The 14810-nt window shown below is 52.4% G+C and overlaps 4 protein-coding genes across 4 annotated transcripts; 3 read left to right on the top strand and 1 right to left on the bottom strand.

Moving 5' to 3' along the window:
- Nucleotides 1-5369: 5369 nt before the first annotated feature.
- WHR41_05388 (uncharacterized protein) lies at nucleotides 5370-6752 on the top strand (the record flags this gene model as incomplete). Its single annotated transcript, XM_069373993.1, has 1 exon — nucleotides 5370-6752. One exon carries the CDS (start codon nucleotides 5370-5372, stop codon nucleotides 6750-6752), a length of 1383 nt encoding a protein of 460 aa, XP_069229447.1.
- Nucleotides 6753-9956: 3204 nt separating this feature from the next.
- On the top strand, nucleotides 9957-11231 carry WHR41_05387 (uncharacterized protein; the record flags this gene model as incomplete). The annotated part of the gene is made up of 1 exon (XM_069373992.1): nucleotides 9957-11231. One exon carries the CDS (start codon nucleotides 9957-9959, stop codon nucleotides 11229-11231), a length of 1275 nt encoding a protein of 424 aa, XP_069229450.1.
- Nucleotides 11232-11322: 91 nt separating this feature from the next.
- Nucleotides 11323-12357, bottom strand: WHR41_05386 (uncharacterized protein; the record flags this gene model as incomplete). The annotated part of the gene is made up of 1 exon (XM_069373991.1): nucleotides 11323-12357. One exon carries the CDS (start codon nucleotides 12355-12357, stop codon nucleotides 11323-11325), a length of 1035 nt encoding a protein of 344 aa, XP_069229449.1.
- A 520-nt stretch (nucleotides 12358-12877) lies between these two features.
- On the top strand, nucleotides 12878-14581 carry WHR41_05385 (uncharacterized protein; the record flags this gene model as incomplete). The annotated part of the gene is made up of 3 exons (XM_069373990.1): nucleotides 12878-12991; nucleotides 13237-14219; nucleotides 14287-14581. The coding sequence occupies 3 exons, from the start codon at nucleotides 12878-12880 to the stop codon at nucleotides 14579-14581; spliced, it is 1392 nt and encodes a 463-aa protein (XP_069229452.1).
- Between the last annotated feature and the right edge of the window lie 229 nt (nucleotides 14582-14810).

Here is a 14810-nt window from a genome sequence, read left to right as displayed (position 1 = left end):
AATAGAAACAGCGTTGCGACTATCTCTTGGTTGATGGGACCATGAATTCTCACCATAGTACATGCTGTCTCTCTCTCTCAAAAAAAACATATTCTGGTGCAATTTTCACAGTGGCATATTCAAGTGCAATGACACGAAAAGCCCAGATCACGAACGGTCTTCGAATTGGACTGGCAGTCTAATAGGTGGAAAATCCATTCTGAAGAGTGTAAGACCAAGATGTTGAGGAACCCAGTACGATGTTCCTCTATTTGATTGCATAGCGTAAATCTGAGCGCGTGAATGTCTGGACGAGGATAATTAGGCTCACAGGTATCATGATGATCAAACCAACGACATTTGGCTGGTTTTGTTGATTTCAAGGACTAAATCAGAAAGCCTATCCTGGATTGTTCTCCTAAGATCGCGTTCTGATCCTGTATGGATGCCCTTATCGCGCGGGATTCACAGTCTGGCATTTTCTACACTATCTTCTCGCAGAATCATAGAATGGTGAACGGCAGTCAACGCCTCGACTGCTTCCACATCGATTCGCGAAATCGCAAGCAGGAGGTGACAGAGTAGACACTGACACACTGCTTCGGACGATTCTCGTAACTCTGAGTCACGAATCGCTGTGCGATGTAGCGGTCGTCTCATTTGAGGCAGACTACCGTACATGCTACCCGTTGAATACTTCAGAGTACCAATTCAAGACACCTCTTGTTCTGCCGAGGATTGTAGCCGGCAATGGGCAGCCTGAAGATCCCATGTTGCAAGCCTGACAATTCCAAACTCGGAGTCGCGGAATCTCGCGGGATACTGCTGATGTAAATTTGCAACTACCCAGACGATCATTTATGCGAACGAATCGAATAGACTGACACCCAGAAAACGCCTGTGCAAACGTGATTGCCGTTGGATTACATTCGTGGGGATGGCGAAAGAGGAGAGAACTGGATTTCGATTACATGTGCTCATTTGACGTTAAAGTCTGTTACTCTCGACCTGCACCCAATAGAAGAATTTGTGTTCTCCCAGACCAGCCTCTTGTCCTGAATTGCGGTCGTGGGTATGGGGGGTGGAACCGTGCTCTGTCAATCTCATCACTCGCTCGATTTGCATCTCCGCCGGGCACGCGTTACGAGCGTCGCTTGTACAACTCTCCGTCTAGCTTCAGTGGTAGACCAGACGAGTTTTGACTTTGCTCTTTTGTGTTTTCGGGTGTGGCGTGCATGCTTTCCAACTGAGAAGCTTCTCGTGGGAGGGTCTGGCAAGTAGGGTCTTCCGATGTGAAAAGCTCTTGGTGACAAAGCTGTCTCGCGGTGGGGGCTGGAGGTGGCTTCATCTGGAATTCCGGAGGATACGTTTGGTCAAAAGGGATTGTGAACGAGGGTAGGGACGCCGAGTTTTGAGATGGTGGTGGTTGATACGCAGCAGGATCTCCACTGGCCAATTGAGCGCAACCGTCTGGAAGTACCATGAATTTGAGGAGCGGCTGATGCTCTGAAAAGCCATCCTCTCCGCGTAAGGCTGGCCAATAGGACTGATTGCCAAAATGGTTCCGTTGCTCCCAGCCGTCTGCAAGACTCGACTGGAAATCGAAAGGAAGCGTCGAAACATTCTCAATTCCAGAGACACCACATGTGCGGCCGTTTGGAGGCACACTCCAAGGCCCAAACCATGAGTGGGTAGACGAGAACGACGCATTGGAAGTTGAGGTGGGAGAGCTGTCCAGCTGCTCACCGTTCCCGAGAGCCCATCCTGAGTAATGTCCGGCGAGAAACGATGACTTTTCGACAGGTGTATCAACTATAAGCCTGGCGTTGTCCGAAGTCTGAAACCGGCCGGTATAGCTATGCTGTCGTTCGGGCGGATGGAAGGCACAAGTTTTCTTGAGTCGGATGCAAGTGACACAACGCTGTCGAGAGTCACCTTCTGCGAGTATGCATCGTATCTTCCGTCTCCGACAAGGCTCTACAGCGATATTAGCAATCGCAACGCGTTGAGTAGATGCTTTGCAGGACACGAAGCCGTTCCGTACAACAAGATATAGACTTACCACATGCGACGGGCATCCTCATGTACCCAAGGCTAGATTTCTTTTTCGCATCAGAATTTCGTGCTTCTGGAGCTGACTTCAGCCCCTGCTGCTGATTGTGATTTCCAATGCCCTTTTCTAATGCTTTGGTCCTCTGTGAACGAGGTGCATGAGTTTTGCGTGCTTTGTGATTAGACAAGGCCTCAGTATCGGCCATGGTCCTTGAAGGTTTGGCGTCGGCTAACTCGGGATCGACTCGTAGACTTTCGGTCTTTCAATATACAGGTTGGATCTTGAGCTCGTGCATGGACTCGTGTGCGAACGGCCTAGAAGTACGGATCTTGAGGTGCTGCAGCCTCAGGCTCACACAACTTGCCGAAAGCATCGTCATCAAGAGGGTTAGGCATTTTCCTGGTCGTTTAGCTTGTGTGGGGATTCCTCTCGTTGTGGTGAGAATGTGCCGGACCCGGGTCCGATGAAGACGCAATGATCAACCTGATGCCACGAGGCGGGACAACGGTCGTGGAATCGGTGCGATGAATGCCGAGCAAGTTCAGTCCAGTGGCCTCCATCACTGGGCCAGTCATTCCCGCAGCGGCAGATGATGGGACCGGGGGTACAAGTAGGACCGAATGTGGCTGCGTGAATCATACCCGCCGTACTTCATTCGTGGCCGAGCCGCAGGCCTGCCTTGTTTTGCTACCTTGGCTCCAAGGAAGCTTCGTAGCCACCTCCACCGACCCGCTACGCCACGCCTTTCCTCCAGATTGCCTTTTGGATTCCAGCAAAGACTTCCCGTTGAGCCCACAGCGGCCCCCCATGTGTGGCCGTGGCTACATTTGCGGTAGTTGCGCACCGGTCGCATAGCTGCTTGGAATGAGTTGTAAGTACATTAACCTGCAGACATCACGACTCGTGTTTAGAATTTTTCCAGTAGAGTAGCGCTGGAAGAGCTCGAGATTGTAAAGTCCAGACTGCCTAAGCCGCTGTGGCTGCAAGTTCGCCTTTAGGTTCAGCTGACAAGTGGGTAACGGTAACTTAGAAGGACGGTACCAGCGATGGAGTGACGAGAACTTTTCGCTTATCGCAAACTCTAAAGTGTCCCAAATGCCATACCCACCGGGGATGCTTGCGCTTCTCGGGCAATACTGGTGACACCACAGTGTCCGTTGTTGCATCCCGTCTATCTTGCTATCCCGTGTAGCTGCGTGATACACGGTAGCGGCGCTTCATTTCTTGATTGAGGGCGGGCTGGTCTCCGAGCAATGTGATGAGGCCCTCATGACGCTGGGTGACAGTCTGCGAGTGCTAAGCCAGCATCAGTGACATTCCCGTAGTTGCGAGATAAATTGGCCATTTAAGCATGAGATTGATGTGGTTATCCGTACTGTTCCAGCTTTTTATTTCCGATATGCCGGCCCTGAGGTCCATACAGCTCGTCGCGTTCATATTTGCTTCGATATTCCTAATCTTTCAAACGACGAAATACTTACAATACCCCGGATTTGGGAAGCCATCTTGTGCAACGGAATTGCAGCTATGTCCATCTTTGGGGCAAGATTACTCTGCAGGCAATTCGACTTTAGGGGTATGATAAGGCCGTGCTGTCCGCTGGGGGAAATATCTTGACGCTGACACACGATTCCCATAGTTTGAGGCCATAGTCGCATTGTCGCAAGGGACAGCGTGGCGGGTTGATGGTCTACGGGCTGCCGCCGAAGCAAGTGGGATCCAACTCCAGATTCCAACCCAACCGGGCTGGCCAGATCAACTTATCAAAGCGTTCAAAGAGTCCGGTCCAATCGATGCACATGGCGCTGCATTAGCCTGGCTTGGGCACATCGACCTTTTGAAATTGGTCCTTCAGAATGGCTGGGGCTCGGCTTTGATCCTCGAAGACGACATGGACTGGGATGTTGAGATTCGCAATCAAACTCGCCACATTGCGTCCGGAGTCCGCGCTCTCACGGCCTCAGATGACGAAGGGCGGCAACCTTACGGATTAGACTGGGACGTTCTCTGGATGGGCCATTGCAGCGATCCAGTAGACAGCAAAAAACCCATGATCGTCTGGCCTGATGATTCTGTCACTCCCTTGGACGAATATCGTGGCCTCAACCGTCATATTACTACGGTTCTCAGCGAAGGTCAGCGCTCTGTGCATTACGCCGAAAATGCGGTTTGCAGTTTCGCCTATGCTGTATCCGCTAAGGGTGCCAGAGAGGTCTTGCGCCTTGCATCGTTGGGACATGGCGGTGCGTTTGATTTGATGCTCATGAGTGCGTGTCGAGACCAAGACATTACTTGCATATCCGTCAACCCGGAGGTTTTCGACCCTTATCGTCCAGCGGATGGTGAGCTGAGCGAGGTTCGAGCTGCAGACCAAGGTGAAGTCGTTCGAATACCCGTCCATGATGGTATTGGCACCACGGATAACATTCGACGGAGTGCGAGATGCTTTGGATTGTTTGGATCGCCATGTCGGCCTTCATGAACCCTGACATACTGCGCGTGGCAACGGGATGTAGGAGCAATTTTTTTTATAAACCGCAATCTTTGACAAGCGAAATTCATTTGAATGTTGCACGTTGCTCAAGTGCCAATGTGATAGATTGGGAGGCACACATTGGCGCCCAATTGATCAAGTGATCGACTGATTCATTGACTTCACAAATCTTCGATCGAGTGCAACTCATGTCTCCCAAAGGTTGATCGAGATTGTTGAAGATGGATAGATCGGCTCATCCATCGAGAGTACAACATCGATATCTTGGATCGATCGCGGAAAACCATAGGAATCAAGGCATGGTCGTTTTTAATGGATCCCCCAACAAAGCATATAATTGCAGTGTAAGATTGGAAGCAAAACCCAGAAATTGAAACACTTTCACCTTCCAACCTTCCAAGCTGCCGGGGTCGTACTCGCAAGTAAGAGAAATGCATCTTCGAAGGAGTGGGTTTGAATGCTGGTGTTCGACAGCAGGGCGCGTGATATACATAATGGCGTACAACGCTCTCGGGCACACCTTTTTGAGGTCCCATGATCAAACTTTTCGATTTTGTGCTTGAGACTTATACTGTTTATATCGCCCACAATGCCCTGATCGATAGTTAGACGCGACTCCCGACCGACTGCAGTGAGCAGCCATAGAGAGACGAATTTCTACTCCCAAAGAGGATGACGACACAGACCCTTGACAGCTCTGCCTCGGCTTCCACTCCTCGCCTTCGTATGGAAATGCGTAGGGTTGATGTCAACTTAAAGGAGAATTGTAGTGCCAGGGTTAAAACGAAATGCATTGAACGGAACCATCGACGGAGATACAGCTGATTTTGAGCCACGCGCAGCATGTCTCCTCCAAACGCTGCCCCAAAGGCGTGTCTTCGGACAGCTGCTCTGCAGGTGCCCAGGCGGGGTAAGCTGCGCGCAACAAACACCTGGATTACACATCATCATTCCTCTTCCGCCCAAACCCGCGCCCATTGCACATCCACAGCTAGGAGAATCGCGATCCAAGATGGTTTCGTTCGACAATCTCGTCTCTGTCGGTCAGTCACACCCACACTCTTCCAGCAAGCCCGACACAAATCGAAGATGACAGATTCCTCGCAACACCCTCTCGCAGGGCTTTGGAGACCCACCCACCTCGAACGCCTATGTTATGGGCCTGATAGTGTCAAGAAGCACCTTCTCGAGTGCCTACCGAAAGACAGTAGCAAGGCGTTTCTCATCACCGGAAATTCACTCGCAACGAAGACGCCCCTAATCAAACAAGTGGAAGAGCTTTTGGGAAACAAGCACGCGGGCACATTTAGCAAGATTGGGCAACATGCCCCAGTGGAACAGCTAGACGAAGCCACGGAGCTGGTGAAAAAGGATGGCAGTATCGACACAATCATTTCCGTTGGTGGGGGCTCGCCCATCGACTCCGCTAAGGCCATCTCCTACCGAGTGAACGAGCATACCGGCAAATTCCTCTACCACATCACCATCCCTACCACCCTCAGCGCCGCAGAATGCACCATCATTGCAGGCTACACGGACAAAAGCGGGCTCAAAGTCGGCGTGGCCAATGCCAAATTGGCACCGCAAGCAGTCATCTACGACTCGAAATTCGCGCTCGAGACACCGCCGTGGCTTCTGATGAGCACCGGCCTGCGGGCAATGGATCACGCTATGGAGCTGATGTACTACCCGTCCTCGACGGAAATGCCATGTCGATTGATGGCTCTGAACGCTGCAGGTGACCTGTTCAAATGCCTGCCCAAATACAAAGAGAATCCCAAAGACGAAGACGTGATTACCCGTCTGCAGCTTGCGTCCTTTGCATCATTGGGCTTCCTTGGGCTGAATCTCAAAGGCGGCCTTGGCTTGAGCCATGTCCTAGGCTACGCCCTTGGGTCTCCTTACCATATCCCGCATGGCATCACTTCGTGCATGACTCTCGGCCATGTGGTCAAGCTCAAGGCCCAGAATTCGAGCGAGGATGCTGAGCAGATTGCTAGAATGGCCCCTTTCGCCGGTGTCGCGAGGTCCGGCGATGATAAAAAAGATGCGGTCGCTGTTGGCGATGCGATACTCGCCCTTGTGGAGTCTTTGGGGTTGAAGACGACTTTGTCTGAGAAGGGAGTTGGGAAAGACCAAGTCCACACCATCACCAAGACTGCCACAGGCAAGGAGAGCGGAGACCTGTACGAGCAGGTGAAGCAACTTGTGGAGAACTTGTACTGAGTATAGTCACGCTTGCTCAACCGGCGAGCCTCCGCTGTCATCGAATGTCATAAGAAACGACTCTCTAACCATCTCGTTCTTCTCAATATTATCATCTGCAACTACTCTTCTCCGCCGTCACGCAGTACCTAGAGCAAAGTGACGTTATGACTCCCAATTGAAGTTCCCGTTCTTGCCCATAACCACCTTAGGCCTCTCGCCAGGGAGCCAATGCCTCAACATTGTTTCTCCATGAAGGATCCAGTGCACAACGATGCTTATCTTGGCGCTTCCCGTTTCCGTGGTTTCGTTCTTGGGGTACATGCATCGGCGCAAGAGAAATGACCACATGAAATAGAGCACACTTCGCTGCTAAGGCGGTATCGAAAGAGTGAACAGATGGTCGAAACAACACTCATTATACCCCGAGCGCAGCCTCGGAAAGATTCCCTGGATGCCGAAAAGAGATCGACGTATTAGAACAGCTTATCACACTGGAAAAGCAACGAGAAGCTGCCCAAGCTGGGATGTCCAGATGGGTCTTGCTGGGGTGGCCGTTCTCGGAGAAGCTTCACTCCTCCTGTGGGAGTAAAGATCCAGATATTTGGATGCTATGGCCATTGCTTCGTTTCGAAATGGCATGGCGCAAGAGCACATGGTAAGGGTTTACGGACCAGAACGCAGATACTTCTGACTGTCATCCAGCAGTTATCTCTTCCGTCCTCAACCCCCATGTAGTAGGTCGGAAAGTCTCCGGATCCGGAGTTGTCGTCTTATCTAGCATCTGCTTAGGCCACGTCAGATACGGAATGAGCTCTACTGGGAGACACCTTTCCAGCTCTCTCAAAATCAGGCCAGGCATAGTACGGAACCACCAGTACTTCGACTGCATGCTCATGAGCACTGCAAAATGTGCAATGATCACCATTGCAACAGGCTCCTTTCGCTCAAGTTGTTCTATCAGTAACTCATCAATCTCGTTCGGCCATGACATGATGAGATAGGAGATTTCGTCTTCCAAGTCCTCGTCGCGGAGGAGTAAGGCAATAGTGTCTAGACACCTGCGCGCCGCAAACAGGTATACGCTGACGAAATCAGCGCGGTCTATACGAGACCTTATTAGGTCTTCTAGGTTGTCGAGCTGACGAAAGTTGAGGCCAGAGTCTCGTAGCTGCGATATTAAGGGCTCTGCATTGAACTTCAGCATTTCGGAAGTCCAAGCGGCTTGTATCTCTTCGCTGTGGGCTTTCAATATGGTGCTGATTCCTTGAGATAGCCGGAGGCATGAAGTCAAAGACCTGAGAACGTCTTCCTTTACACTTGGGCTCGCCTGTAGAGATACCTCTGCGTAACTGTAGATAGCTGCGAGACCGGCGAAGGCAAACAAGCTCACACTTGAGCCTGGCGTCCAATCTGCCATTACTGGAGCAACACCCTCTAGAGCAAGCTCACGGTGGCGAGCAGCGATTGACAATAAGCCGGACTCACTTTGACTGTCCGTCATCACGTGCAAAGCAGCGACGGCGAGAAGCTGGTGGAGCAGGTAGGCGTTCTGAAAAGCAATCTCGGGCACTTGTGTTGCCCAGACCCTGGCGCGGTGTGAGTCAGCGGCCAGTCCGACACAGCTGCAATTCATGTAATGATGTAGAAGTTGCATGTCGGTCGTTGTCCAGAGCCCAGGAGCAATCGGTTGGTTTGGAGGGCTGATTCCTGCTGTGGACGGAGGGCTGCCGCTGACTTTGGTGTGACCAAAGTCACATTGGAGATCCAGACGGTCACAACCAGAGCATTTCGGGCGGATCTCGTCGCATTTGACGCGGCGCTTTTTACACTGACCGCAACCTTTCCTGGATTTTTTGTGTGCTACTCGCTTCGTGTTTGTCGAACTCATCGCACCTTATGAGACTTGTCGATCACAGTTGTACCATTGGATGGATCTCACGGAAAGAAGAGATGCACAATGCCAATGTTGTGCAGAAGTAATGCCGCTCTGAGTAGATTGATGCCGAAGAGTAGACGAAGACTCTCGCGCCTTTCGGCGGATGGCTGCGGGAGAGAACAAACGTGTCGCTCAGCGCTCTTGACGGCACTCGCAGTGAACCTCAAATCCGTTTCCAAGAGCCTGGACGCATTCCATTTGACTTGATAGTAGGATAAGGCCTCCCACCCACAAGACTGGCGGATCTCACCGCCGTTGAGATGCCTTTTCGGCCTTCCTGCTCCCTAGTCCTGAGATCTCGGTGGCTCTACGCGGCGCGGCCCGAGCCTTGCCAGCCCACCGCATGCCGGCAACGAGTGGTACTATAGGCATCCGAAAGCTGTTGGCTTTGGACGACGAGGACGCGTTCTACCTAAACATGATGATCACGTTTAGACTCTCAGGAAGAATCTCGGTCTCAACACTCGAAAACAATCGAGTAATACATGTTTGCGTCATCTCTCTAGAGAATAGAAATACCTAGAGGGAATGCCTCTACTAGCATACTACATGGGTCTCTGAATTTTGGACGAGCGGTGATCAAATTGCTTGGCCTGTGAGACAGAAGGATGCAGCACCTGAGTATCCAGACTCTTCGATTCCTTTTTGCGCGAAACTCCGCTTCTGCGACTCTGGACACGCTGATTTCATTGAGCTTAGTGATCCAGGCTGATGACCAGATAACGCTCCTACGGAAGCTCAGGGGCCGTCTTCCGGTAAATTATGCTTCGAAGCACAGCGCAAGGCGAACTATTTCAGGCTAGGTATGCCGTGTATACAATGATTGCTGAAGCAGCTGAAGGAGCTCACTGGCAGTATCTGTGAGGACTTCAAGCGTCGTTAAGCTTTTACGCCATCATAACCTTACCTCAGCGGACCGCAATAATAAGCTCCTACAGCTGCTCCTCCGGCTTGCTGCTTTTGTTAAGTCTTGCGCAGCCAGGGCGAAGGAACGACGGAAGATGGGACGCTTAGGAAAAACCTTCACAAGCGATTCGCCAGAACTGTAAGTACGCCTTCTGCCTTTGCTGATACTTCGTCAGAATCTTGCTAGTATTCCCAGACCGTGAGTGGCTGGAATCAGGACGGACGGAGGTGAAGCAATATTTATCTTCGCATCCGGCACCCGAGCAAAGGAGCTACAACGTATCATCGCACTGTTTTGTCCGTTCGACTCGTCGGATCTCTCCTTTGCAGGACCGTCAGATCTACTTAGCGACTCTAAAGTTCTCACCATTCCCGAAGACATGCCTCTAGACATAATCATAGTCGGCTCCGGCATCGCCGGTCTTGCTACTGGCATCGGTCTACTGGCTCAAGGCCATCAAGTTCGTATCTACGAACGCCGAGATGCATCTAACTTTGAAGAGACCGGTAGCGGCATTCAACTCCAGACAAACATCAACCACATACTTATGAAATGGGGAATGCTGGATGCGGTCAAAAAGATCGCCCACGACAACGTCGGCGTTGACATGCGAGACCAGAATGGCTCTACGATTGGCCAACTGCATCATCAAGGTCCTACGTACTACGCCTCTCGCCAGGCTTACAAGAGCCTATTCCGCGACGTCGCTGTGAGCAGGGGAGTGCAAATCCATGAGAATTGCGTCGTCCAAGCTATCGAGCCCGGTACCTCCACTGTCATTTTCGCAGACGGCTCTCGCGCGCTCGGCGATATCATCATCGGCGCAGACGGCTCGGGATCGAAAGTCCGTCAGGCTTTGTTTCCCGATTATAAACCCATCATGAGGAGCATGGCGTGCTTCCAAGTCGCACTGCCCTTGGAGACGGTGGGGAATGACGCTCTATTGCGAGACGTAATAAGCGGTCCGAACAACACCATGACAATCGCGCCTGGGCGCAGCATTTTCGCCTCGCCTGCGCCTGCGGACGGCGTCTTCCACATGCAATTCATCGACCACGAGTATACTCTCGAACAAGACCCAAACTCGAGCCAACCCACAGAGCGTATCTACGATCTTGTCTGGTTGCGACAACGGTGGAGCGACCAGTCTCCCGCTCATCGGAAAGCGCTCGACATTGCGTCGAGTGCTTTCAAGTGGAGGTTTATCGAGATTTTTGGGCTTCCTTCTTGGTCCAACGCCAAGGGCAATGTTGTGCTGGTTGGAGATGCGTGCCATGCCATGACACCTTTCGCAGGCCAAGGCACAGCGATGGTCATTGAAGACGCTGCTGTACTCGCGAAAATACTGGGTAGGCAAGCTTCTGTAAGACAATTGCCTCGACTGATGAGGTTATATGAGAAGGCTAGACGGCCTCGAGCGGAAAAGGTGCAAGGCTTAGCGGCTGCATACGGCAGGTCTTGGGCATCTAAGGATACTGAGCACGTAAGAAGCCGAAATGCACAGATCCAATTGCAACCTCTGGGAAGGACACCGACGGCTTCAAAGCAAGACGGGAATGCCCCGTACGGCTCTCCGGACTTTCTGTTGTGGCTCAATAAGCAAGATGTACTAGAAGGGCTGGAGAACGTGGACCGTGAGTTGGCAAGGCTTTGAGGGTATGAATTCCCTGAGATCGCTCGGTTGCTCGTAAGACTGAAGGCTTGCGTAGAAATACCTGAATGATGACTGCCTGAAAAACCTCATCTCAAAGCCGAAGTAACCTCTCCGCGTTCCGGTAATACATGTCCTTGATCTCATCCTCCTGAAACATTCCCTTCATCCCCTCATCCATTTTACCGCGCAAGTATTCCACCCCCTCCGCTTTCGTGAAAGGAAAATCACTGCCATACATCAATCTCTCATGGCTGATTCCGGCTCCCTGCAATAGCCCAATAATCTGCCCAGGGAACGGAAATCCAGCAAGATCGAACCAAAATTGGCGGTTCAGCGCCTCCTTCGCCTCGGCTTCAGGACATGGCTCGAAAGCTCCCGGCACCAGCGTGCTGAACCCCGTCCACCGAGACAGCAGTGGCGGGCTGGCACCGGCAAGATGCGGAAGGATAATTTTGAGATCAGGGCAGCGCTTTATCGTTCCGCTGAGGAACATGTTGCTCACTACGCGCGCGGTGTCGAAGAGAAACTCTAGCATCGGGTTGGGGAACTTGGCCGCGAGTGGCGTCGCTTGCGTCGGCTGCACCGTGGATGCGTGCGTCCTCTCTGCGAGAGCCGGGTCGCATTTGATGCATGGTGTTGTCGGATGGATGAAGATCGTCGCTTTGCGTTCGTTAAGCTCGGCGAAGATGGGCTCGAGAATGGGGTCCCCAAGGTAGTGGCCATGTCCGTTCGTGAGGAGCACATAACCGTCACAGCCTTCGTCGGCAGATTGAGTGATCTCTTTGAGGCAAAGCTCAACGTCAGGGATGGGAAGGCTGGCCCAGTAGCCGAACCGGTCTGGCATGCGCTTCTTCAGATCTGCGGCGTAGGAGTTGCATTCGCGAGTGACTTTTGCGGCGAGTGCCGAGTCGTTGTAGACAAGATGAGTGCCTGGCGTTGAGATGGAGAGAATGGACTTTTGGATGCCGTTCTTTTCCATGAGCTGCAAATGCGCTTCCTCGCTCCACTCAGGGAGGTATGGCATTCCATCTGGGTTCGCGTGGCCATGCTCGAGGCATGCTTGTCGGTAGGATGGAGGGAGGAAATGGACGTGCACGTCTATCTTCCCGGGCTCGTCGACCGCCATTGTGATGAACGAAGTGGATAGGTCCTACCGCCGAGCTTGCCAGACCTTGACCCAGTCAATTGTTCGGATATGTCTTTATGCCAATGCTGAAAGAGTGTAGCCGCTGATGATGAGACCGCGTTTCAGCTTCTATGCCCGCGTCGTCTTGCAAGTGGATAGACTGGTTGCCTTGAAAGAATTGGTCTAGCCCCGACAACACATGTATCGGCCGGGCACCGTCGACTTCGTTACACAGTCTGGCCGTGCGAGATACTTATATTATGTGGTCAATGAAAGGTGGGGCATGATCGCCTCGGTGTGTTGACCGCCGGTCCGGTTATGCAGGAGTTCCAAAAGCATCTCCGAAATAAGCTCAACGAAATAAGCCTCCAAAGAGACTGGGACTGTGATTCCAAGCCCGGAAAACTTCATGATCGAGTGACAAGCAAGACATCGTAGCTTCAGATCACAAGTGACAATTTGGCTCTCTATATCAAAATCCAGAAAGGCGTAGGTGGCGATACCAAGATCTTCTTTCGGCATGCGCAACACAGGATCTCCGCAGTGGGGTCCGTTGCAATCCCTCCGATTCCGGCTCCACCTGGCTCTCACCGGATCGAGGAGATATTACGACGTGCACGCCCACAACCGCTTCGTGAATGCCTAGAGCTGACTTGCGTCAATAATGTGAGCAGCCTTTAGCTCGTTGTCATCATTCAGCCCGGAGCTACGAGGTCAGCTCGACTCAAGGCCGGCAGCCCATCTTCTAGCCCATTTCCGACCCCTCATATAAACTTCGCCCATCTTTGCTCAGATATCGTTTGACACAAGATTATGGTTGCGAGAGGATAATTAGTTTCCGTCAATTGCACCAACACATTCATCACTACTTGAATAAAGCGCAGACATAGAGTCAATGAATATGAACTCCTCCTCCTCACCAACGTCCGCATCTTCGACGGCCAGAGCATCTTTGGAACTGGCGCCGTCCTCATCGAAGATGGGAAGATTAAACAAATTTCTTCAGACCCTAGCCTGTCCATTCCGGACATCCCCACTATCTCTAAGCCCGGCCATACACTCCTGCCAGGCTTGATAGACTGCCATGTGCACTGCGACAGTGCCAATCCAACCGCCCTGCCTCAGAGCCTGAGGTTCGGTGTCACTACCGTCTGTGACATGCACAACGAGTACCCGAATATTGTCACCTTGCGCAAGCAGATCGCCGAGCAAGGTGATTGCGCGGATCTTAAGACGACGAGCTTCGCCGCAACCGTTGAAATGGGCTGGCCGATGCCGGTTGTGCTGGCGCATAGTACGAACCCGCATGTTAAGGAGGAACTGGCGCTCTGGCCGAAGCTGGAGAAGCCAGAGGATGCGAAGGGCTACCTTGCAAATCGAATGGAGGAGGGCGTAGATTACATCAAGCTCATGCACGAAAGCGGCGGGCTCATGGGAGGCGGCTTCAACATGCCTTCTATCGAGCTGCAGAAGGCGCTGATTGCGGAAGCCCACGCGAATGGGCTGATTGCCGTCGCTCATGCGCTGACGAAGAAGGATACGCTCGAGATCTTAGAGGCTGGTGTTGATGGGCTGACGCATCAATTTTGCGACCAGCCGATTGATCAAAGTGTCATCGACGCTTACAGGAAGAATAGCGCGCACCTTAACCCAACCCTCGCTGCGCTGGGATCTCTTACGACAGAGGGTAAGGATACGCAGGAGAAGTTCGCCCACGATCCCAGGGTCCAGCACCTGTTGCCAGAAGAGGCGAGGCACCGGGTGTGCGCGTGCATGGCCATGGCCAAAGAAGGAGGGGCAAGCGTGGAGTATGCCTATGAGGCCGTGCGGCAGCTGAAGGCTGCTGGTGTCGACATTGTAATGTGAGTGTTTACGAAATCCTTCGTCGTCGTGGAAGGTAATCGGGCCAGAGCTGACCTGAATTCCCAGTGGATCAGACGCCGCAGGACCCGCGGTCGGCACCGCCTGGGGTCTGAGTGTGCACCACGAGCTCTACCTCTTTGTCAAGCACTGTGGCTTCTCGCCTGCAGAGGCTTTGAGAGCTGCGACGTATTTGAATGCGAAGCGCTTCAATTTCCCCGATAGAGGGCAGATCAAGGAGGGATTGAGGGCAGATCTTTTGCTGGTAGAGGGTAACCCTTTGGAGGATATTGACGACGCGCTCAACCTGAGGGGTGTCTGGAAGGAGGGCGTTCTCTGCAGCACTTACGCTGGTCTGGCATGATGGGCTGATGTGCAGTCCACCGGCATCTTGGCTGATTAGCCGCAATACGCAATCGGAGACAGTAGTTCGCCTCAACGGGCCACCCAAGATGTATGACAAACTGATTATGTTCACCTTGTCTCGTCGCTGTGCGCGGGTGGGCAACGCGAGACCTGAGAAAGCGATGCGCGAGTTCAAGCGAGAGCGGGGGTTGTTCCGCCCGTAGATCTTGGCGCGACTGAAGTCGAAC

The sequence above is a fragment of the Cladosporium halotolerans genome, assembly GCF_011745625.1.
Source record: "Cladosporium halotolerans strain TM138-S3 chromosome Unknown Sca15, whole genome shotgun sequence".
Lineage (NCBI taxonomy): Eukaryota > Fungi > Ascomycota > Dothideomycetes > Cladosporiales > Cladosporiaceae > Cladosporium > Cladosporium halotolerans.
This window is presented reverse-complemented; position numbering and strand designations above follow the sequence as displayed.